The 24875-nt window shown below is 43.8% G+C and overlaps 1 protein-coding gene across 3 annotated transcripts in view; it reads right to left on the bottom strand.

The window, feature by feature from the left end:
• Positions 1-24875, bottom strand: part of LOC137333482 (L-fucose kinase) — a 319569-nt gene that overhangs the window by 193518 nt on the left and 101176 nt on the right. For all 3 annotated transcript variants that reach the window (XR_010965901.1, XM_067997639.1, XM_067997640.1), the window contains exon 3: positions 14415-14566. Coding sequence is in view for 2 of the 3 variants with exons in the window: in XM_067997639.1 (XP_067853740.1) it covers positions 14415-14566 (152 nt within the window). In the remaining variant the exon portion in view is untranslated. The remainder of the gene's footprint in view (positions 1-14414; positions 14567-24875) is intronic.

Raw genomic sequence — 24875 nt, 5'->3', positions numbered from 1 at the left:
GGGACTTGTGAATAATTTAATTTTTCTCTCTATCTCGGGGACAGAGGCTAACTGTAGTGCTCCCATCATTGACCGTACTGGAATAAGCTAACTCAGATCACAGGTTGAACCTGGGATCTTCTTCATCCATAAGGCTCAGTAGCACACCATGTGGTGCATTCATTCATTGAGGCATTCGGCGAGCACCAACATCAGACCTTTAAATGGAGTGCACATTTAACAACTGTGTGATTAAGCAGAGTAGGTGAAACGCAGCATAATATCTAAGACAGAGTTTGAAGCACAGCATGCAGCATTCTAAAAGCTCGTGCACGGAGACTCGGGTAGAATACCCATTTCTATACTGTTGTTAAGCCCCATGTTGTGCCAAGTAAGCAAAATACATCAAAAGATTTGGAGTTACTGATCTAGGTGATTATGCTGAACTTTTCAAAATGGTGTGTGAAGTGGTGAGCTGCTTTTGATTGATATCCTTGGCATCTAAAACCTGGCATGGTGTAAAACGGACTGGTGATTCACTATCGACCATTTTGAGCTGCTGCCCAAGAATTTCACCCCCACAGGGTTTCTTTTATTCCTATCTGGTCCTTAAATTTCTTTGAAATTGGTATTTTAATGGCTGGTTCATATTAAAGAGATTCCCACTGTCTCACGCAGACAAAATTGAGTGACGTGGCATTTAAGAAGGTCAAGCTTAGCTACCCTGCCACCTAATGCATATATGCTCTTATTAATTATCCCTGACGGGAAATACAGGTTTAGCCTCTCATCACAAAAAATCAAATTTTACAGTTCACAAGCTCCACAAGTGAGGCTATTAATATCATCTGCACATGGTTAAACTCACAGACTCAACTTGAAATGAGCAAATCCCACAAAACTTGCATTTTATTCCCAACTTTGGGATCATCCGTAACTAAATATTATGAGAGGTGCAAATGTACTACAGATACCGGTTGGAGACTAGTATCTGATTAGCATTTAGAGGGACAAGGGACCAATGTGCCTGAGTTATACTATTAAAGAAAGAAAAGGCTTGCATTTCACGACCTTAGGATGTCCCAAAGCGCTTTACATCCGATGAAGTACTTTTGAAGTGTTGTCACTGTTGTGATGTAGGAAACATGGCAGCCAATTTGCGCACAGCAAGGTCCCACAAACAGCAATGAGGCAATGACCAGATAATCTGTTTTAGTGATGTTGATGGAAACATAATGGGCAGGACACCAGGGAGATCGTCCCTGCTCTTCTTCGAAAAAGTGCCATGGGATCTTTTATGTCCACCTGAGAGGGCAGACGGAGCCTCGGTTTAACGTCTCATCCGAAAGACGGCACCTCTGACAGTGCAGCACACCCTCAGTACTGCACTGAAGGGTCAGTCTAGATTTTGTGCTCAAGTCTCTGGAGTGGGACTTCAACCCACGACCTTCTGACTCAGAGGCGAGAGTGCAACCAACTGAGCCACGGCTGTCACCTATACCTGAACTACATGTTGCTGTTTGACCAGGGAAAACAGACATCTGTGAATGACTGCTTGCGATCTCCCTTCACTGGCACTTAGGCCAGTTAAATTTTAACGTTAGCAGAAAGCCCAACTTCCAGGTGAAACTTGAGCAGTTTATCAGCATCATCTCGACCCCCCAAGTTGTCTTGCTTGCTTGAATCACATTACACAGCTGTGTTATTCTAAGTGTAGGATTCCTGGTTTTTGGGTTCAACAATTAATCCTAATACTACCTCAACAAACACAAACATTTTCTAAGTTAATGTTTCTGTACAAAGCATAAACAAAACACTGAAAATTAGAGGAAAAGAAAGAACCAAATATTCTTACTTCATAAATCTATCAGTATCATTTTATAAATCCTGCCTGCATGATTGCATTAGGAAATTTTTATGCAAGAGGTTCATCACAGTCATATCTCCTTTTCTGGATGCACCATGCGTCAGATTCTGCTCACCGAATCCACAATGTCAGAACTGATACAGAGGTCCCAGACGTCCAAAACTGCTGAAAATTATGCTGGGATAATCCTGATTTTATCACAGAGTGTATGAGAGTTGCAGGTATCACATGTTACAATACCACTTAGTTACTGGAAAGATTCCAACCCAGATTGTTAATACACTTGCAATAACATGCCAGGTTTGAGAATTCAGCATTAAGTAGAGATCAGAACAGTCCCAGCCAGAAGTTCCTTGTTGGGACAATGATTAGATTCACAAGAAAATGTGAGGGTGAAATTTGTTGCCCACAAATTTGCACAGATGATTGTCCCGTTGATGAGAGTTCCTGTTGCCTAGACATTACCAAAATGTTTGAAAAATATCTGCCTCAAATATTTAAGATTGATGTCCAACATATTGGCGATTTAATTCAAGCTTTCCATAACAATTGATGAAACCCAGCTAGAAAAGAGAAGGCGGAGAGGTGACCTGATAGAGGTCTTTAAGATTATGAAAGGGTTTGATACGGTAGACGTAGAGAAAATGTTTCCACTTGCGGGGGAGACCAAAACTAGGAGCCATTAATATGATAGCCACTAATAAATCCAGAGGGAATTAAAGAGAAACTTCTTTACCCAGAGAGTGGTTAGAGTGTGGAACTCGCTACCACAAGGAGTAGTTGAGGCAAAAAGCATAGATACATTTAAGGAGAAGTTAGATAAACATGAGGGGAAAAAGGAATAGATGGTTATGCTGATAGGGTTAGATGAAAAGGGGTAGGAGGAGGCTCGTGCGGAGCATAAACATCAGCAAAGACCAGTTGGGCCGAATGGCCTGTTTCTGTGCAGTAAATTGGATGTAATTCTATGTTGCGCTCTGCAGATTCACAGACAAGAGCACTGGAGCAGTCAGATGAATCAGCTAATGTGGAACTTGAGGTGTGATCTAATACTGTATCTATTACTGCTCTGATCCCAACAGTGCTAGGTAATTTCAAACGACAGTGTGTGTTTCTGTAGCAATTCTGTGAGTAGTATGAAGAATTTGTGCGATGACTTACAAAAGGTGAAGCCAGAGTTCAAAGCCTTTATTATCTGTGACCCTTACCATTGATAGCATTCTTAAGTCAGATTTGAAGGCCTCTATTGTGATCACAAATCCTGCTGATTGCATCTCTCACCCAGGTGCCTTGTTTAAGTAAGCACGTGAACTGAAAGAAAAATATGAAGATGAAATTTGTTTGCCATCGAATGAGAATAGATCCAAGAATCCTTCCAGCTGTGACACAAAATGGATGGGACTAAGTTATTGAGATAGTTGACGTATTGCTTACAATGTGGTGCCCCCTTCAGAGAATTTTCACTCAGTGAAGGAGCAATCAAAAAAGAATGTGAAGGTCTACATGAACATGTTGACAGTGAAATGGAGAGGAATGGGGTTTATTATGTAGTGCAATTTCCAAGCGAGAAAATTAATCCTGCTGTCAAAATAATGAAAAGACTGGAACCTGGAAAAACCTACATCCACCAGCTATTCAATGTTGATGCCAAAACTGTATTGGAGAATTTCTGCTTGTTTTCTGAGTTTTGAAGCACCTATTGTTGCCTACCTCTCAAACGGTAAACTTACAAGCAATTTTAGGGTTCTTTTAGCCACCATGGTCTTCTTTAAATAGTGCCATGGGATCTTTTATGTCTACCTGAGAGGGCAGAAGGGGCCTCGGTTTAACATCTCATCCAAAAGACAGCACCTCTGATGATGCAGCACTCCCTCAGCCCTGCACTGAAGTATCAGCCTAGATTTTATGGTCAAGTCTCTGGAGTGGGGCTTGAATCCACAACCTTCTGACTCAAAGGTGAGAGTGCTACCAACTGAGCCACAGCTGACACCCATCACTGACATTTTCATTAACCTCCACCCCACCCCCCACACTGATTTTTTTGTCCCTCTCCCCTCCTGAGGTCACTGACATCTTGCAGAGGTAATGGTTCAACAGCTGCCAACTATCCTCCATCCCTCACCCAAATGACTGCTATTCATTTGTGAGCCTAAGCAACAAATAGAGAACAGTCCTGTCCTCACAATACACTGTCCAGTGGTGGTCACCGGGTAGAGATCAGGATCTGGAAATCCTGGCTGATTTCTCTTCTCCTTCCCCCAGGAGTGCATAGTAGTGCTGGCCATGAACAAAGTAGACCTCAAAGAGATACCCATTCAATTGAGGTAATAGCAAACTTTACTTTATAGCAAGGTAACAAGCAGCCAGAACATTTGCACATTTATCTGTACTGTGAATTTAGCATCAAACACTTGAAGCAGATTAAACTGTACAGAGATTATTGCAATAATTCTCTCTTTAAAGGCTGGAGTTAGTTAATTTTATTCTGTTACATAGGAACAGGAGTGGGCCATCCAGCCCCTCGAGACATTCAATTAGATTATGGTTGATCTGTACCTTAACTGCATTTTCCCGCTTTTACTCCATATCTTTTGTTACCCTTACCTAACAAAAATCTATCGACCTCAGTCTTGAAAGGTCAAATTGTCCCCCAGAATCACCAGCCTTTTGGGGGAAAGAGAGTTCCAGATTTCCACTATCCTTTGTTTGAAAAAGGGCTTCCTGATTTCCCTCTTAAATGGTCTTGCTCTAATTTTAAGATTATGCCTCCTTGTTCCTGATTTACTCCACCAGAGGAAATAGTTTATCATAGTAGGTACAGCACAAGGGGAGGCCATTCAGCCCATCGTGCCTGTGCCGGCTCTTTGAAAGAGCTATCCAATTAGTACCATTCCCCTGCTCTTTCCCCATTGCACTGTATATTTTTTCCCTTCAAGTATTTATCCAATTTCCTTTTGAAAGTTACTAATGAATCTGCTTCCACCACCCTTTCAGGCAGTGCATTCCAGATCATTACAACTCGCTGCGTAAAAAAATGTTTCCTCATGTCACCTCTGGCTCTTTTGCCGATCACCTTAAATCTGTGTCCTCTGGTTATCGACCCTTCTGCCACTGGAAGCAGTTTCTCCTTATTTACTCTATCAAAACCAGTCATGATTTTGAACACGCTTATCAAATCTCCCCTTCACCTTCTCTGTTCTAAGGAGGATCACCCCAGTTTCTCCAATCTCTCCACATAATGAAGTCCCTCATCCCTGGTACCACTCTAGTAAATCTCTTCTGCACCCTCTCTAAGGCCACAACATCCTTCCTAAAGTGTGGTGCCCAGTATTGAGCACAATACTCCAGCTGGGGCCTAACCAGTTTCTCTATATCTATCCTATCAAATCCCTTTATCATTTTAAAGACATCGATCAGATCACGCCGCAACCTACTAAACTCAAGAGAATACAAGACAAGTTTACGTTAAAACTCTATCACGGTAAAAAGACAATGCAAGTCTGGGGTTGTCAATACAACTGTTCCTCATCCCAAACCAAAGGGACTAGAGTGGAGCAATAGCTGCTGTTTAATTCAAAGATGTTTTGAGTGTTACAGAAACAGGTTTGGCCTTAAACTGTCACTTTTAAAATGAAATTAAAACTTCCGGCATTGCTGTAAGTTTTGCTATTTAATTATAAATATAACATAAAATCAAAGTATTATGTAAAAATAGGAACAGAACATAGTCTTTACAATGGGGACTGAATTACACCCCCATGTGGTGGTCCACTTATCCCCTGCACTCTAATTCTGCCTCACCCAAAGTCTACGTTTGGTCAAACCCCATGTGCAACACCACAGCAAATCGACTAATGTAGACTAGTCTTATTAAAAAAAAAACTTATGTCAGCATACATTTCCTGTTTATAATAACCTACTTCTTGTTGTTACATTTATGACACACTTTTGTGTCAACTTTGTACCGTTACAAATTCCCATGTATACATTTATAATGGCCTTTGCCAGTGTAAACTCATCACACTGGAATTGTACAATCTGAGTGACTTGTGAGGAAGAGGCGCCCAGTAGAGGACAGAGAGAAAAGCAAAAAGGGTTAAGGAGAGAGAAAGAGAGACTAAAGCAGAAGAGAAGAGACACGGGTGGAAAAACAGCAACAAAAAGACAGCAGACAGGCAAGAAAGAACATATTGAAAGAACATATTCTCCAACTTACCGTAAGCAATGCCATAGGAGGTCGACTAGTGTGTTTTAAAATTACTAATCACACCGATCAAGAAGTTTCACCTTTGATCAATAATCTACGCTTAGTTAGTCAGCCTCAGTCAAGATGTGGATTGGGTGTCTCAATTATCCCCTGTTTAGGAGGGGTTATAGCTGATTACTATGCAGTGACCAAGTGAGTATAGCATCGGACTCGCCTGTGAAGGCTCCCATAACTACATAGTCCGGTGACACTCACTGACCACCATCATCCACCTGAGTGAGTTATTCGTGTAACTGTGCCCCAGCATGAATCAAAAGAATGTGAATAAGAGAAGGAAGTCAGAGGAAAAAGAGTTTTAAAAATTCTACTAAGGCGTGAATTGTAACCTTGTAGTAACCTTCGCCCTGCTGGGCTGTGTAAGAAAAGCATTATACAAGCTTTCTATAATAATATTGCTAACCTTGTTAGGGAAAAGCATTATGTTAGCTTTCCCTGTGAAGAAAGGCTTTCTGTTCACCCAAAACAAGCTTTTGATGACCTTGTGCCGAGAGGCCCCCTTTGCGTAAATGAGCATCTGGTGTCATTCTCATCTCCTGTTTATAAGATGGGTAAGGGGAGCTGTCAATAGTTTTATTATGCTTTGGGTAAAGATAAGTGGTCTTGATAACTCAGAGACAACTAATCATATGGGAGGTAGTAATGTCAGACGTTGTGTGCGTAAGGGAGTAAGACGGATGGCAGCCCCTGTGACAGAGAGGGTGATTGATGGAGGGCCCTATGTTTGCACAAGGTCATGTAGAACCAACGTGTTTAAAAACATATATACGATGAGAACATCTTCATATTGATTAGAACGTTCTCGAAGCGAAGCTGGGCAGCTCAACTAATATCAAGGATCTTCGAAAGGTCCACTTTGAGGCCTTGTGTGGGGTGATAAACTCTGCCAGGTTGTATTCAAACATCTTATTTGTATGTTTAATTGTACTCTTGGATTTTAATTTCTTTGTTACTTATTATAACTTCTTAATAAAGCTATTATACTTTGGAACAAAACAACTCTCAGCCTTTTTGATAAGACTGAACCTTTAAAATAGATAACTCACAGGCTGCACTTACAATGTACTTGCTGTCACTGTAATTCAATGAAGCTGTATGGGTTTCTTAAACAGAATTCAAGACAGATCTTTAGAAACTTACTCTTTCATGCACTGTGCTTAATCTTTCACATCCCAAGGCCTCATTGTTTTTTTTAATTTCAATGAGCAGTCTTGATGTTCAGTGTGGCATCTTTTATAACCAGTGACTGACAGTGAAGTTAAGTGAAGAATCTCTGTACTACTGACAACAGAGCCATATCAGAATCTGATCATTAGCTAACAACTCCATACTGAGATCTTTAATTGGCCATTTTATTTTCCAAAGTTCTCCCTTTCCCCCCTTAATTCCTGTGCTGACTCTTGCTGAGGTTCACTGGCACTGGCAGCCCTCTGGTACCTTGCCCAAGTGACAATGAGTATCGCTGAGCTATTCTACCATAGAGGGCCTCACATTTGGGCCTAATCTTGTTTCCCCATCCCCCCCTGTCCTGCCACAACAATTGTGACCATTCATGATTTCCACACACCCCCCCCACCCCCCTCCCTCCCCAGGTATAAGTTGTAAAGTGTCATTGTCATTATCGTGTCAGCGGTTCAGTTTCAGCCATGGCTCTGTGGTAGTACTCTCACCTCTGAGTCAGAAGGTCATGGGTTCAAGCCCCACTCCAGAGACTAAAGCACAAAATCTAGACTGATACTCCAGTGTGGTTAGTTGTTCTTGGAATTTATGTGCATATCTCAAAAAGGATATTGGAAGCTGCTCTTGCATTCAACTTTAACTGCACTGCTGCTAAATGGACACAACAAATCACCATCCTCAAGTTCAGAGATCCTGGTCTCCATCAATCTTTTATAGTCCTCGGTGCTTTAAAAAAAAATAATTTTCATCTCTTCAAGTCCCTGAAGTCTTTGTATAAACAAATAAATTAGTAATATTGGGGGGAGTACAGCTGAAGATAGGCAGAGGCCCTACAGTATTCTGCAGAGCTGTAATTTAGTGTTTCCTTCCAGCTGATACAAAGTGGTAAAGAATTTGCTACTGTGGCACGATGAGTGACCTTGTAATAACCTTTGCCCAGTCACATTGTTATTGTGTATTTGCTTACATCACTGAAGCTTCTGCAGCAATAGAAAGACTTGAAAGAAAGAACATTTATATTGCACCTTTCATGACATCCCAAAGCACTTTAAAGCAAATAAAGTACTTTTGAAGTGTAGCAGCCAATTTGAGCACAGCAAGGTCCCACAAACAGCAATGTGATAATGACCAGATAATCTATTTCAGTGATGTTGGTTAAGGGATAAATACTGACCAGGACACCAAGGGAGAACTCCCCTACTCTTCTTTGAATAATACCATGTGATCTTTTATGTCAACCTGAGAGGGTGGTCGAGGCCTTGGTTTAAAGTCCCATCCGAAAGATGCCACCTCCGACAGTGCAGCACTCCCTCAGTAACGCACTGGAGCGTCGGCCTAGATTTTGTACTCAAGTCGCTGGAGTGGGGCTTGAACCCACAACCTTCTGACTCAGAGGCGAGTGTGCTAGCACTGAGCCACAGCTGATACCCTCAGCAGGGCTAGTTTGAAGCAGAAATAAATCATTTCCTTCTTCTTGTAAGAGAATGTTAAATGCTTCCCCAGACATATTTTGTGTGTTTTTTTTGTTATTTCGATCAGTCTGGTTAATTCATTCTTGATGTGTTCAGGGACAGTTTCCTTTTCTCATGCTGGGGCTGGTTCCGCAGGTGCTGGCTGCCCTCTTGTACAAGTGGCCATTCTTCATGTGTGAGCCCTAACAGTGAGCGCAGGCAAGCCATTCAACTCTGGGCGGCATCATACCCAAGCCCAGTCCTAACCTTGCTGATCAGTGTTTGAAACGAAAGGATTTCAAAGATGCGATGAAAGATGGAGAAATGGGATTTGAGTAACTAAGTCCAGTCGAAGAGTGAATACCAGCAAAGGCACAACGGGCCGAATGGCCTCCTTCTGTGCTGTAAGTTCTACAACTCTACATCGAACCACGAACACTTTTCAGCTGGGGGGGGGGGGGCGTCATTGGATAACGATCAAGGACAGAATGAACGAACAAACAAACTTGCATTTATACAGCACCTTACTACATCTTAACACGTCACAAAGTGCTTTACAATAAATGGAATAATTTCGAAATGTACTCATTGTTATGTAGGCAAACAGAGCAGCCAATTTGCACACAGTAAGATCCCACAAACTGCAAATGAATCACCGACCAGATAATGTGTTTCTGGTGGTGTTGGCTGAGGGAGAATTCCCTGCTTCTCTTGGAATAGTGTGCTTTAATATCGCATCCAAAAGACAACATCTCCGACAGTGCACTGGAGTCTTAGCCTAGACTTTGTGCTCAAATCCACAGTGGGGCTTGAACCCACAACGGGAGTAAGAACCCCGGCTGAAGCTGAGGTTAACCTTAGCATCTTCACCATCGTCCTGCCTGAGTTCATCTAACCAAGTACAAATCAGGAATCAAACCTGTGACCTTCCTGGCCTGCATGGGTCAGTACCAAACCAAGCAGCACACTACTTTTCTCAGCCATCCAGCAAGCCTTTTATTTGACTTTCTGTTTAAACAACATAAACTTACATTAATATAGCGTCTTTAATGTAGTAAAACGTCCCAAGGCGCTTCACAGAAGCGCCAGTATTTGAGACCGAGTCACATAAGGAGATATTAGGACAAGTGACCAAACGCTTGGTCAAAGAGGTTGGTTTCAAGGAGCATCTTAAAGCACTTGGCAGAGGTAGAGAGGTGGAGAGGTTTAGGGAGGGAATTCCAGAGCTTAGGGTATAGACTATTTAAGGCACGGCTGCCAATAGCGGGGTGAAGGAAATTGGGGATGTACAAGAGGCCAGATTTGGAGGAGTGCAGAGTTCTTGTACATCAATGTTACGCAGCTGGGACCCTATCAACTATGCAGCTGTCTTTAGATGGTGACAAAAGGGACAGCGAGCCCTATGTTGAAGAAAGATTGCTATCTCTAGTCTTTAACGATCCCATCAGTCTATCACCCTATTGAGGTTATTGTACAATACTACAGGACAGATCAGCAAAATAAGACAGCACCATCTGCTTAGTTAATGACAAGATTATAGTTATAAAAAGCATCAACTGCAAAACAAGACAGTGTCTGGCAATGAGTTTTGCCACAACAGGACTTACAAGGAGAAGAACAGCCTGGTGGGAGAACTTCTTAGTCAAAGCATTCCCTCATTTTAATACTGACAATAATATACGTTAGGTTGGGTCCTCTCCTCCCGGTTGGGCTTCTCCATGATATCACCGACAGGGAATATCCTTGGAGTTGCTCCACTGAACGCCTGAAAGCAAATCCATATGTGCCCAACAGCGCAGGCCAGGCGGGTACTCTGCCCATCAACAACTATTTTTCCATAGTGTAAGCTTTCCCAATATAAACTGGGGAAGTACTTTAAACCATCCTTTCCCTTTAAGCCTCTGGAAGGTCATGCAGTGCAACTAGGGTTACCAACTCTGGTTGAACATATTCCAGGAGGTTTCATCACATGACCACCTGCCTCCAACCGCCCCACCCAGTCAAACAGCCTTTTTATCCATCTCCAATATTTTTATAACTAATAAACAAAAGTGTTCAAAGAAAATGAAAAAAAAAACACACGTTTTAAAAAATGCCTCCATGTGTTTTCTCCTGAGTTGCTCGCAGTAGTGTACAGGAGATTAATAGTTAACTCCTGGAGCCCCCAGGACAATCCTGGAGGGTTGGCAACCCTAACTGCAACTCAGATTATATTCCCTTGAATATAGAAGATTAAGGGGTGAACTAATTGGGGTGTTTAAGGTGTGTTAAGGATTTGATAGGATAGATGGATAGAAAATATTTCCTCTGATGGGGGAGTCCAAAACAAGGGAACTTAACCTTAAAATTAGATGTGGAGATGCCGGTGATGGACTGGGGTTGACAATTGTAAACAATTTTACAACACCAAGTTATAGTCCAGCAATTTTATTTTAAATTCACAAGCTTTCGGAGGCTTCCTCCTTCGTCAGGTGAACGATGTTAAAATTAGAGTTAGGCCATTCAGGGGTGATGTCAGGAAGCACTTCTTTACACAAAGGGTGGTGCAAATCTGGAACTCTCTCCCATAAAAAGCTGTTGAGGGTGGGGTCAATTGAAAATGTCAAAACTGAGATTAATAGATTTTTGTTAGGCAAGGGTATTAAGGGTCACAGAACCAAGGTGGTTAAATGGGGTTAAGACACAGATCAGCCATGATCTAACTGAATTGCAGAACAGGCTTGAGGGGCTGAATGGCCAACTCCTGTTCCTCTGTTCCTCGACGATCCACACAAGTCGCTGTCAGTTCATGTGCAGGCTGTGTGAGTTCTCCATCCTCGGCGAATTCACCACAATGTCTTCTGATTTCAATAATGAGATTGAAAGTGCGGAGCCGAGATCTGGACGTGAACTAGGAGCCTTCAGCTTAATTTATCCACCTTTTACAGCGGTAAGATAAATGGCATTGCGAAAACAAATTGCCTCAGTAAATCAGTACAGAATAGTCTGCCTGGAGGAATAAGGGACAATCGAGGAGATAGTGTGGTCCTCCGGAACAGTTCAATTCCCACAAATTCTCAATTGTGGCTATTTTGGGAGTTGGAGTCACGTGTGTGCATTAAAAAGATTAAATATAATAATGGTGGTTGGGGTGGGGGGTGGATATTTGGAAGCAGTCTATAGGAGCACCAATTTATGCCTCATTCTTTTTTATAATTCTCCTTGTGTGTTTCCAACTTCAACTGTGCTTGTATGGAGAGATGCCCAGTGAATTATATGTACTTCCCTCCAGGGAGGGAGTGGGCTAATGAAATTGGAGGGAGAGGCACCCCTGGGCTGTTCTCACTCACCTTGCAGCAGTCACTAAAACAACAACTTGCATTTATATAGCACCTATAACATAGTAAAACGTCCCAAGGCACTTCACATGAGCATGATATCACACCATTTAAAAAAATTCCTCTTCACCCATTCCCTCCCCACCCCACCCTGCCAAGATTTTCTCCTCCTCTTCTGAAGGTATTGACTCCTTCTGATGCACATTCCCACAGGTACTGGCAGGACCAAAGTGGACATTCAATACATGCAAACCGAGACCATGAGCGTTAGCAGACTATTTGACCATAGAGGGCATCACAGCCAGGCCTAATCCTCTGCTCACCCTCACATCCACACACGTGAACATTCCAGCCAACGTCAAGGCATCTGGTTTCTATTTCCATAATAAGATGGATGCAAACAATCTGGAAAATTCCAAATCCCCATTAATACGAATGTAATTTGACTGCTTTAGCCACTGACACTAGTAGCCCTGACCAATGGTTATAGGTTATGAGCAGGGACTCTGGTGAAACTTTTTGTCTCCTCAGCCAAGGGGTGCTGAGGCTAATTGCAACATTTTTTTAATAATCTAAAACAAAACATTTTAAATGGAAGGAAATACATGGAAAAGCTGAGATATAGTCACAAAAATTCATTGGAGAGAAGGAGCTATAACATAATTAAATTCTACTTTAAAGATTACACCTTGTGCACTTCATGCAGGAAACGGTCATTAGAGATTTTAAGGCCTTGATAGCAACTTGGGTACTGAAATATTAATTTGCGACACCATCACCTTCTGGAATCTGTTATAATTAAATTGCTGAAACTTTCAGAGGGACTGCGATATTGGACGTCATCAATAATTTTTCACTGATTTAATGTGTGTGTGTGTGTGTGTGTGTGTGTGTGTGTGTGTTTTCTCTCCGCAATAATGTCGATGCTTACTACCAGAAGGCAATACCGTCTTCAAAAAGTGCCATAGGAGAATAGGTGCCTGTAAAACAGTTCATAAATACTGCAGCAGAGAAAAGCTATTTTGAGAGGATATAAATGAAATGGCGAGATCTGCATGAGTTCTCTTCAATTGCTTTCCGAGAAATAAATGAGACACTCTGCACCTGGCTGTGCAAAACCAGCGTGCTGCACTCAATATTACAAAACAGATTATTAACGCAAATCCTCACATTGCCTTTTCCACCTTCAGAAGTTTGTTGATCTAGTTCTATACTGTATCACAGCCACATATATTTGAAGGCACATCCTTGATACTGTGAAGAGAATACACGGCCAGGAATGCTCCCGAGGAGAGCACGGAAGAGTCAATTGGTGGCACAGAAAAAGAAATCACAATATTAACAAGTTGGCAAAAAATATATAATCTGGTACAACCAGGCCTGTTCGTGTCCTCACCCAATATCCACATTTCCGCTGGGATCACTGAATTTCAATTAGAAGTGGGAATCCAGGTTGATAAGTATTAGCAGTGGCTCAGTCCTAGCACTCTCGCCTCTCTCCCCAGTAACCTGGCCAATATTTATCTCTCAACCAACATCACTAAAACAGATTATCTGGTTATTTATCTCATTGCTGTTTGTGGGACCTTACTGTGCACAAATTGGATGCAGCGTTTCCTACATTACAACAGTGACAACACTTCAAAAGTACTTAATTGGCTGTAATGCGCTTTGGGACACCCTGAGCTCATGAAAGGCGCTGTATTTAAATGAGAGTCTTTCTTTCTATCTTGATTATCTTTTCCCTAAGAGTACGCAGGCCAATCGCAGCATCCCAACTGGCACCCTGGCCAAGATCAGCTAACTGACAACCGACCAGGAGCTGAGCCTGGGAACTTCTGGTTTATACGGTTTAACACCACACTATCCAATACATTTACACGCTGAGCCATTGGAGAAGCTGACAGCTTAATCGAGGTGTTCAAAATTATGAAGGGTTTTGGTAGAGTAGAAAGGGAGAAACTGTTTCTACTGGCAGGAGGGTCGATAACCAGAGGACACAGATTTAAGATAATTGACAAAAGAACCAGAGGGGAGATGAGGAGAAATTTTTTTACGCAGCGAGTTGTTATGATCTGGAATGCACTGCCTGAAAGGGTGGTGGAAACAGATTCAATAGTAACTTTCAAAAGGGAATTGGATAAATATTTGAAAAGAAAATATTTGCAGGGCTATGGGGAAAGAGCAGAGGAGTGGGACCAATTGGATAGCTCTTTCAAAGAGCTGGCACAGGCACGATGGGCCAGACGGCCTTCTTCTATGCTGTAAGATTCTATAAGCTGTAAACTTGTCTTTGATTCATCACCATAAAAGCATACATCTCAACTTGTACATGAGCTGATATTAATCCAACTTACCGTATATCCTGCCCTGGCACTGAGGTGTTCTGCAGCTACCAACAATGCATTGAGGGTGGCACCACCACTACCAACATGAGCCTCTGGGTCCTCAACGGTAAGCAGAACCACGCCAGGAGCGATAGACCCTTTGTGCTGGCGGATTTCAAGTTCTGGAAGAGGGATGAGAATCGAGTGAGAATCTTGGATCAGGCAAGTCAACAAAAACAGTAGTGATATTGGCTTCCATTTATTGATTTTTATAATGTGGAGATGCCGGTGATGGACTGGGGTTAACAATTGTAAACAATTTTACAACACCAAGTTATAGTCCAACGATTTTATTTTTAATCCCACAAGCTTTCGGGGGCTTTCCCCTTCCTCAGGCGGTGTGGAAATGACAATTTCGAATCCTTCGCATTTTAAGATCACATAACAAAGCCTGGTGATTACTGCCCGTTGCCAAGGCAATCACAGTGAGCAGACAGAAAGGTGTCATCTAAAAGGGCCTTTTAAATGACACCTTTCTGTCTGCTCATTGTGATTGCCTGGTTATGTGATCTTAAAATGCGAAGGATTCGAAATTGTCATTTCCACACCGCCTGAGGAAGGGGAAAGCCCCCGAAAGCTTGTGGGATTAAAAATAAAATCGTTGGACTATAACTTGGTGTTGTAAAATTGTTTACAATTGATTTTTATAGTCAGAGGCTATGGCGAGTGGCTCACCCCATCATACTTTGCTTCCTGACTCCACTTTCCACTGTGCGCTGTTCCCAAGTTCAGAATTAAACTACACTAAACCTGAGCGATAGGAGATCAGTTAGTTATTTTAAGAAGCAATTGGATGAGATATCTTGGTATATTCTGTATGCAGTTGACTTTTAGTCTTCACTGTGGTTCGGAGCCTTGCAGATGACAAATATTTATGGAGCACCCTAGCGTGATTCTATTTGTACCAATGGAAGTTAACATTTTGACACGGTCAGGAAATGCCAATTGCACCACCCATCACCTTGTACATCCACTCCCTCCACCACCAGCGTACCATGGCTGCAGTATGTCCTCCTACAGGATGCACTGCAGCAACTTGCCAAGGCTTCTTCAACAGCACCTCCCAGTTGCCAAACTCTAGAAAGATTAGGGCAGCAGTTACATGGGAACATAGTCACCTCCAAGTCACACACCATCCCGACTTCGACATATATCGCCATTCCTTCATCGTCGCTGGGTCAAAATCCCTACCTAACAGCACTGTGGGACACCACACGGATTGCAGTGGTTCAAGGAGAAGCCCCATCCCACCAGCAACTAGGGATGGTCAATAAATGCTGGCTTTGCCAGCGACATCCATATTACAAGAATGAATTAAAAAAATCTGTGCTGATTGAAAACATCCTATAGAAACAAAATAACGTACCACTGTATTAAAACATATGGCTTTAAAATAATAGTCCCTCCAACCCATTTAATGCACTGTTGTCACAAGGCTTATTTAGCATATTGGTAATAATAGGTTATAGAGGGTAAAATCATCAGAAGACCGACCTTGGCCCAGAATTTGCTCTTAAAATAACGGTGAGGCTAACAGGCTTCACCGTCATTTCAGGGCAACTGGAAGAGCAACTTCTGGCGAGCGCATATGCGCAGTCAAACGCAGAAATCCGGAAGTTGCTCTCCGAAATGCCCTGCTCCTTTGAAAGCTGCATGGGAAGGAGATCTCGCTGGTGAAAAGAATGGACCAGTGCGAAGTTGCTCTCCTGCCCAGCTCGAAACAAACGACACAGAAAAAGGTAATCTCAGATTTTTAGCTCTAAGCTAACATGTAACGGTGTGGTAAGTCTTAATGCACTGAAAATTAACTCTTAAAAATGTGGAGTCTCATTTCTTCTCATTTTAATTGTTGATGGACATTTAAAAAAAATTATTTTTATTTTTTTACTTTTTCTTTCTGTCTCTTTATCTCTGTCTTCTAATTCAATATTTCTTATCCTCTGTTTATTTTGCTTTGTCTAACTGATTTTACATTGAATTTACTGTTCTAGCTTTCACTTCCTGGTTGTCACTCTGTGCAGCTTGTTAAGGATGCTTCAATCTGAATTTTTACAGGGATACACAGTTCCTCGCCCCGCTCACACAGCTTACAGATGCCTGGGAGAGGACACTGCACTTTTTTTGGCTCCCCATTGCAGGACATTGGCACCCAAAAGCTCGTGGATAATTGTGGGTAGGTGTTTGTGGTTATACAGTGCTGTGACAAAAATGATGCAGCTTTGACAATGATGGATTTTTTAATTGGATTCTTTCCACAGTACACACAGTAAGCTGATTTTTCAAACTGTCAGCCGTGGCTCGGTTGGTAGCGTTCTTGCTTCGGAGTCAGAAGGTCATGGGTTCAAGTCCCACTCCAGAGACTTGAGCACATAATCAAGGCTGACACTCCAGTGCCGTACTGAGGGAGTGCTGTACTAACAGAGGTGCCGCCTTTCAAAAGAGATGTTAAACCGAGGATCTGTTTGCCCTCTTGGATGGATGTAAAAAATTCCATGCAATTGTCAATAACTGAAATGAAAAAGGTTAGCTGATTTAAATGACTGCCTGATTTGAACATGGGCGGTTTAAGCTGTAGCATAAATTCAAGATAAAGGAGATGGAGCACTGATGCACTTGACCTGGCAGAGAAGGAATATTGTCGGTGATTGTGGTGAGAGTACAGTTGATCCAGCCCATACCTTTGTATGGGATAACTTTGTTCGATCCAGTCTGACACCAAATTTTAGAAAGGCATTGATGGATTTTTTTACATAGAATTAACAGCACAGAAACAGGCCATTCGTCCCAACTTTTATTTTATTTGTTCATGGGCTGTGGGCGTCGCTGGCAAGGCCAGCATTTATTGCCCATCCCTAATTGCCCTTGAGAAGGTGGTGGTGAGCCGCCTTCTTGAACCGCTGCAGTCCATGTGGTGAAGGTTCTCCCACAGTACTATTAGGAAGGGAGTTCCAGGATTTTGACTCAGCGAGGATGAAGGAACGGCGATATATTTCCAAGTCGGGATGGTGTGTGACTTGGAGGGGAACGTGCAGGTGGTGTTGTTCCCATGTGCCTGCTGCTCTTGTCCTTCTAGGTGGTAGAGGTTGCGGGTTTGGGAGGTGCTGTCGAAGAAGCCTTGGCGAGTTGCTGCAGTGCATCCTGTGGATGGTACACACTGCAGCCACAGTGCGCCGGTGGTGAAGGAAGTGAATGTTTAGGGTGGTGGATGGGGTGCCAATCAAGCGGGTTGCTTTGTCCTGGAAGGTGTTGAGCTTCCTGAGTGTTGTTGGAGCTACACCCATCCAGGCAAGTGGAGCGTATTCCATCACACTCCTGACTTGTGCCCTGTAGATCGTGGAAAGGCTTTGGGGAGTCAGGAGGTGAGTCACTTGCTGCAGAATACCCAGTCTCTGACCTGCTTTTGTAGCCACAGTATTTATATGGCCAGTTCAGTTAAGTTTCTGGTCAATGATGACCCCCGGATGTTGATGGTAGGGGATTCGGTGATGGTAATGCCGTTGAACGTCAAGGGGAGGTGATTAGACTCTCTCTTGTTGGAGATGGTCATTGCCTGGCACTCGTCTGGCGCGAATGTTACTTGCCACTTATCAACCTGGATGTTGTCCAGGTCTTGCTGCATGCAGGCACGGACTGCTTCATTATCTGAGGGGTTACGAATGGAACTGAACACTGTGCAATCATCAGCGAACATCCCCATTTCTGACTTTATGATGGAGGGAAGGTCATTGATGAAGCAGCTGAAGACGGTTGGGCCTAGGACACTGCCCTGAGGAACTCCTGCAGCAATGTCCTGGGGCTGAGATGATTGGCCTCCAACAACCACTACCATCTTCCTTTGTGCTGGTCTATGCCAGTGTTTATGCTCCACATGATCCTCCTCCCACCTTACTTTATCTCACCCTATCAACACATCCTTCTATTCCTTTCCCCCTCAAGTACTTATCCAGCTTCCACTTAAATGCATCTATGTTATTCACCTCAACTACTCCATGTGGTAGCAAGTTCTACATTCTCACCACTCTCTGAGTAAAGAAGTTTCTCCTGAATTCTTTATTGGATTTATTAGTGACTATCTTATATTTATGTCCTCTATTAGGTCACCTCTCAGTCTTTTCTTTTCTATAGAAAAGAGTCCCAGCCTGCTCAATCTTTCTGCAGACAGCTGAATCATTGACAAGCCACCATAAATGGAATAAAGACATTTGCACAGAAGAGGCTTGTATCATCATGGAAAGCATTGATGGCATTTTCACACAGTCCAGCTAACTTGTTTTTGTGGTGTCGGTTAAGAGAAGAACGTTGGCTAAGATCCCTCGAATACTGCCGGACAGGCAGACAGAACCTCGATTTAACATCTCCTCCTGAAGACAGCAAATGCAGCACTCCCTCAGTTCTACACTGAATCGCAATGTAGATTATGTGCTCCATTCATGGAGTGGGGCTTGAACCCACGTCGCCTGACTCAAAGGCAAGAGTGCGACCAACTTGACGTGCAATAAACGTCTTGTGTGATGTTCTTAATTCAATAACGCAAATTGCTACCACCACTAATGATGGTTGTTCAAAGCTTACCAGTAATTAGCTCAGAGGCACTCGAGCCAATTCTCACACCCTCTAATGCCACCACAGCTGGGACCAGCTAACTCACAACAGATCGGGGAATGATTCGAGGAACACGGGGCCGCCTTTACCAATCGACTGAGCAGGGCAGCTGAGCAGAGAGTTTCAACAGAGAATGAGGCTTCTGCTTTGTGCTTATTCCCCAGGTGTGGAGCAGAGGGAAATGAGGCAGGCAACCATGATGACAGGTCTCTCCTCCACCTACACTCCTCCCCTCCCCGACCCTCTGCGTTGCTCCAGGACTTCGAGGTTTCTTGGGGGGTGGGGCGTAGGGGTTGTAGAGTGCTTGCGCCTGGAGCAGCTATAAACATGATAATCTATTGGTAATGAGACGAGAGTGATGTCATATTTCTGGATATCCTCTTGACGGAGGCTGAAACGGAACTGTGCCCGTGGAAGCTGGGCCTTACTCCTGGCACTGAGCCTGCTCAGATCCTCCAGTCGGATTCGGGAGGGCCGAAACATGTAGATTTCTTCTTTTTTATAAAAAAATTGGTGAATTGAAGGGTTTTGGGGCTAGAAGCCTTGTACCTGCTATTTATGGACAGCTGCACGAAGTGCCCCGAAAGCCACAGCAATTATTGCTGCTGTAGGCTGAGGGGTTGATTTTCCCGCCTTCCAAACATAAAAGCCCACCAAGGGGAACTTCGGGCCTAGGGTAATAGAAAAGAAAGACTTGAATTTACATAGCAATTTTCACAACCTCAGGAAACCCTAAAGCGCTTTACAACAACAAGAAGAGCATGCCAGGAGCAGCACCAGGCGTACCTAAAAATGAGGTGCCAACCTGGTGAAGCTACAATTCAGGACTACATGCATGCTAAACAGCGGAAGCAACATGCTATAGACAGAGCTAAGCGACTCCACAACCAACGGATCAGATCAAAGCTCTGCAGTCCTGCCACATCCAGTCGTGAATGGTGATGGACAATTAAACAACTAACGGGAGGAGGAGGCTCTGCAAACATCCCCATCCTCAATGATGATGTGGAGATGCCGGTGATGGACTGGGGTTGACAATTGTAAACAATTTTACAACACCAAGTTATAGTCCAGCAATTTTATTTTAAATTCACAAGCTTTCGGAGGCTTCCTCCTTCGTCAGGTGAAGCCTCCGAAAGCTTGTGAATTTAAAATAAAATTGCTGGACTATAACTTGGTGTTGTAAAATTGGTTACAATCCTCAATGATGGCAGAGTCCAGCACGTGAGTGCAAAAGACAAGGCTGAAGGGTTTGCAACCATCTTCAGCCAGAAGTGCCAAGTGGATGATCCATCTCGGCCTCCTCCCGATATCCCCACCATCACGGAAGCCAGTCTTCGGCCAATTCGATTCACTCCACGTGATATCAAGAAATGGCTGAGTGCACTGGATACAGCAAAGGCTATGGGCCCCGACAACATCCCAGCTGTAGTGCTGAAGACTTGTGCTCCAGAACTAGCTGCGCCTCTAGCCAACCCGACAATGTGGAAAATTGCCTCGGTATGTCCTGTCCACAAAAAGCAGGACAAATCCAATCGGGCCAATTACCGCCCCATCAGTCTACTCTCAATCATCAGCAAAGTGATGGAAGGTGTCGTCGACAGTGCTATCAAGCGGCACTTACTCACAAATAACCTGCTCACCGATGCTCAGTTTGGGTTCCGCCAGGACCACTCGGCTCCAGACCTCATTACAGCCTTGGTCCAAACATGGACAAAAGAGCTGAATTCCAGAGGTGAGGTGAGAGTGACTGCCCTTGATATCAAGGCAGCATTTGACCGAGTGTGGCACCAAGGAGCCCTAATAAAATTGAAGTCAATGGGAATCAGGGGGAAAACTCTCCAGTGGCTGGAGTCATACCTAGCACAAAGGAAGATGGTAGTGGTTGTTGGAGGCCAATCATCTCAGCCCCAGGACATTGCTGCAGGAGTTCCTCAGGGCAGTGTCCAAGGCCCAACCATCTTCAGCTGCTTCATCAATGACCTTCCCTCCATCATAAGGTCAGAAATGGGGATGTTCGCTGATGACTGCACAGTGTTCAGTTCCATTCGCAACCCCTCAAATAATGAAGCAGTCCGAGCCCGCATGCAGCAAGACCTGGACAACATCCAGGCTTGGGCTCATAAGTGGCAAGTAACATTCGCGTCAGATAAGTGCGAGGCAATGACCATCTCCAACAAGAGAGAGTCCAACCACCTCTCCTTGACATTCAAAGGCACTACCATCGCCGAATCCCCCACCATCAACATCCTGGGAGTCACCATTGACCAGAAACTTAACTGGACCAGCCATATAAATACCGTGGCTACGAGAGCAGGTCAGAGGCTGGGTATTCTGCGCCGAGTGACTCACCTCCTGACTCCCCAAAGCCTTTCCACCATCTACAAGGCACAAGTCAGGAGTGGGATGGAATACACTCCACTTGCTTGGATGAGTGCAGCTCCAACAACACTCAAGAAGCTCGACACCATCCAAGATAAAGCAGCCTGCTTGATTGGCACCCCATCCACCACCCTAAACATTCACTCCCTTCACCACCGGCGCACTGTGGCTGCAGTGTGTACCATCCACAGGATGCACTGCAGCAACTCGCCAAGGCTTCTTCGACAGCATCTCCCAAACCCGCGACCTCTACCACCTACCACCACAAGAGCAGCAGGCGCATGGGAACAACACCACCTGCACGTTCCCCTCCAAGTCACACACCATCCCGACTTGGAAATATATCGCCGTCCCTTCATTGTCGCTGGGTCAAAATCCTGGAACTCCCTTCCGAACGGCACTGTGGGAGAACCGTCACCACACGGACTGCAGCGGTTCAAGAAGGCGGCTCACCACCACCTTCTCGAGGGCAATTAGGGATGGGCAATAAATGCCAGCCTCGCCAGCGACGCCCACATCCCGTGAACCAATGAAAAAAAACAACTTGCATTTATACAGCGCCTTTAACATAGTAAAACTTCCCAAGATGCTTCACAGGAGCGTTATCAAACAAAATTTCACACCGAGCCACTTAACGAGATATTAGGACAGGTGATCAAAAGCTTGGTCAAAGAGGTAGGTTTTAAGAAGCATCTTAAAGGAGGAGAGAGAGGTAGAGAGGCGGAGAGGTTTAGGTGGGGGAATTCCAGAATTTAGGTCCTAAGCAGCTGAAGGCACGGCCACCAATGGTGGAGCGATTAAAATTGGTGATGCGCAAGAGGCAAGAATTGGAGGAGCGCCGAGATCTCAAACGGTTGTAGGGCTGGAGGAGGTTACAGAGATAGGGAGGGGCGAGGTCATGGAGAGATTTGAAAACAAGGATGAGAATTTTAAAATCGAGGCGTTCCCTGTCCAGGAGCCAACATAGGTCAGCGAGCACAGGGGCGATGGAAGAACGGGACTTGGTGCAAGTTAGGATACAGGCAGCAGAGTTTTGGATGAGCTCAAGTTTATGGAGGGTTGAAGATGCGAGGCCAGCCAGGAGAGCAATGGAATAGTCAAGTCTGGAGGTAACAAAAGCATGGATAAGGTTTTCAGCAGCAGATGAGCTTAGGCAGGGGCAGAGATAGGTGATGTTACGGAGGTGGAAGTAGGCAGCCTTGGTGATGGAGAGAATATGTGGTCAGAAGCTCATCTCGGGGTCAACAAGCAGCAGTGAGGTAATGACCAGATAATCTGTTTATCGGTGTTGGTTGAGGGATAAATACTGGCCAGGACACTGGGGAGAACTCCCCTGCTCTTCTTTGCAATAGTCCCATGGGATCTTTTACGTCCACCCAAGAGAGCAGATGGGGCCTCGGTTTATCGGCTCACACGAAAGACGGCAGTGCAGCACTCCCTCAGTACTGCACTGGAGTGTCAGTCTAGATTTTGTGCTCAAGTCTCTAGAGTGGGACTTGAACTTCTGACTCAGAGGTGAGAGTGTTACCAACTGAACCCGGAAATACAGGTCAGACGGAGTGTACTTCAACTGGAGAACCAGCCGTAATGTGTTTTCAGATATATTTATTGAGGAATAATGATGCATTTAATATAATATATAGGGCTGTAATGCTGTTTCTCACACAAATTTGTTATAAAAATGGGATACAAATTTCAAGTGGTTTCTGACAGCAATTGTAAACTGCACTACTCTATGGATAACCCGATGCCTGGATAATAAACGGATTGGGACTGTGATTTGTAAATTTCCTTTACATCTTCCAAAACAATCCTGGCCTTTGGGCCAACCTCTCAGCTCTAGATAGTATTGCAGCTTATGATAATCCTATCATAGCAGCTCTCTGCACATCATTCTTAAAGCTGCTTTCACACTAATTTGGATGCCCAGCGTTCACGAGTCAGTGCCTACGGAGTTAAGTCCATTCTCCATAGCTCCCCAGCAGACTCGTAGAGGCAGTGAATCCTGGATCTGTGAATCTCCTACTGGCCTACAGCAGATGGATTTAACAGCACAAATACTGGGAGCCTGATCACGGGACGCTGGGCTTCCGGAATCCAAATCAATTATACAGCAGGTAGTTAACTGAGGGAGTGCTGCACTGTTGGAGGTGCTGTCTTTCAGATGAGACGTTAAAACGAGGACCTGTCTGCCCTCTCAGGTGGACATAAAAGATCCCATGGCACTATTTCGAAGAAGATCAGGGACCAATATTTATCCCTCAACCAACATCACTAAAACAAGTTATCTGCTCATTATCACATTGCTGTTTGTGGGACCTTGCTGTGCACAAATTAGCTCTGCCACGTTTCCAACATTACAACAGTGACTACATTTCAAAAGTACTTTATTGGCTGTAAAGCACTTTGGGACGTGTTGAGGTTGTGAAAGGCGCCATAGAAATGCATGTCTTTATTTGTTTTTTTTAAACAAGCTTCCAACCATGAATGGAATGTGGTCTCCTGACCAAGCTATCAAATTGTCATGACTGTCAACTTGGGAAAAATGGAGATTGGGAAACAAATACTTTTGGACATCGGCATTTCTCCATGAAAGGAAAACAATTTTGGTAATAGTTTACTGTCATCCCATGCTCCATTTTCACCTGTCTGTCAAATCGATGGACTATGACTACTATGTCTCGACACACCAGTCTCCTGATCTGTCATGTCACCTGCTACCAGGTGATTTCACTAGTAAAAACACACCATGACCCTCCCGTGACCCCCTTTGCTACATTCCGCCCCATCATACACCGATGCTCAGGTTTAATACACATGTGCTGCCACATAACACGTGGGCAGGACAGACGGAGATTTTCTCATCCTGGTTCGAGTGAGTGCTTTGGACCTCCGGAATTATCATGCAAACTATAAGTGCATAGGATAATGCAACATTATTTTTTTGAAAATCAAAAACAACTCATGATTTTCAGAGTACAGTGTGATCCAATCTGTTACTAAGCACATTATTAGGCAAGAATAATAACAATCTGTTGATGCAGTCAGTTCAGAGGAAATGGTATTCTGGGGCAGAGACCCAGGGTGCGTAAAACCTGTGCTTGGAAACAGGACAACTGCACTGCTGGAATGTCAAAGGCAAAACTCAAAACTTTCAGGTAATCACTCCTGTAATATTCAATATTTAACTGCACGATATTGTAACCCAGGGTGGAACAATGGTTTTCTTTGTAATCTGAACTGGATATTCGTGCTTTTCACCCATGTGCTTCTTCAATCTCTTCGAAGGTGGACCGAGAAATCATTTGGTAAGATGAGGCCACATACGAATCATTAAGCAGATTTATTTCACAGCGAGTGAACATTCAGGGCAACAGTTATGATCAGACTCACTTAGTTAAATTAGCACAACTTGTCTTCACATAATACAAAATAATGAACACACAA

The sequence above is a fragment of the Heptranchias perlo genome, chromosome 16 (genome assembly GCF_035084215.1).
Source record: "Heptranchias perlo isolate sHepPer1 chromosome 16, sHepPer1.hap1, whole genome shotgun sequence".
In the NCBI taxonomy this organism is placed as follows: domain Eukaryota; kingdom Metazoa; phylum Chordata; class Chondrichthyes; order Hexanchiformes; family Hexanchidae; genus Heptranchias; species Heptranchias perlo.
This window is presented reverse-complemented; position numbering and strand designations above follow the sequence as displayed.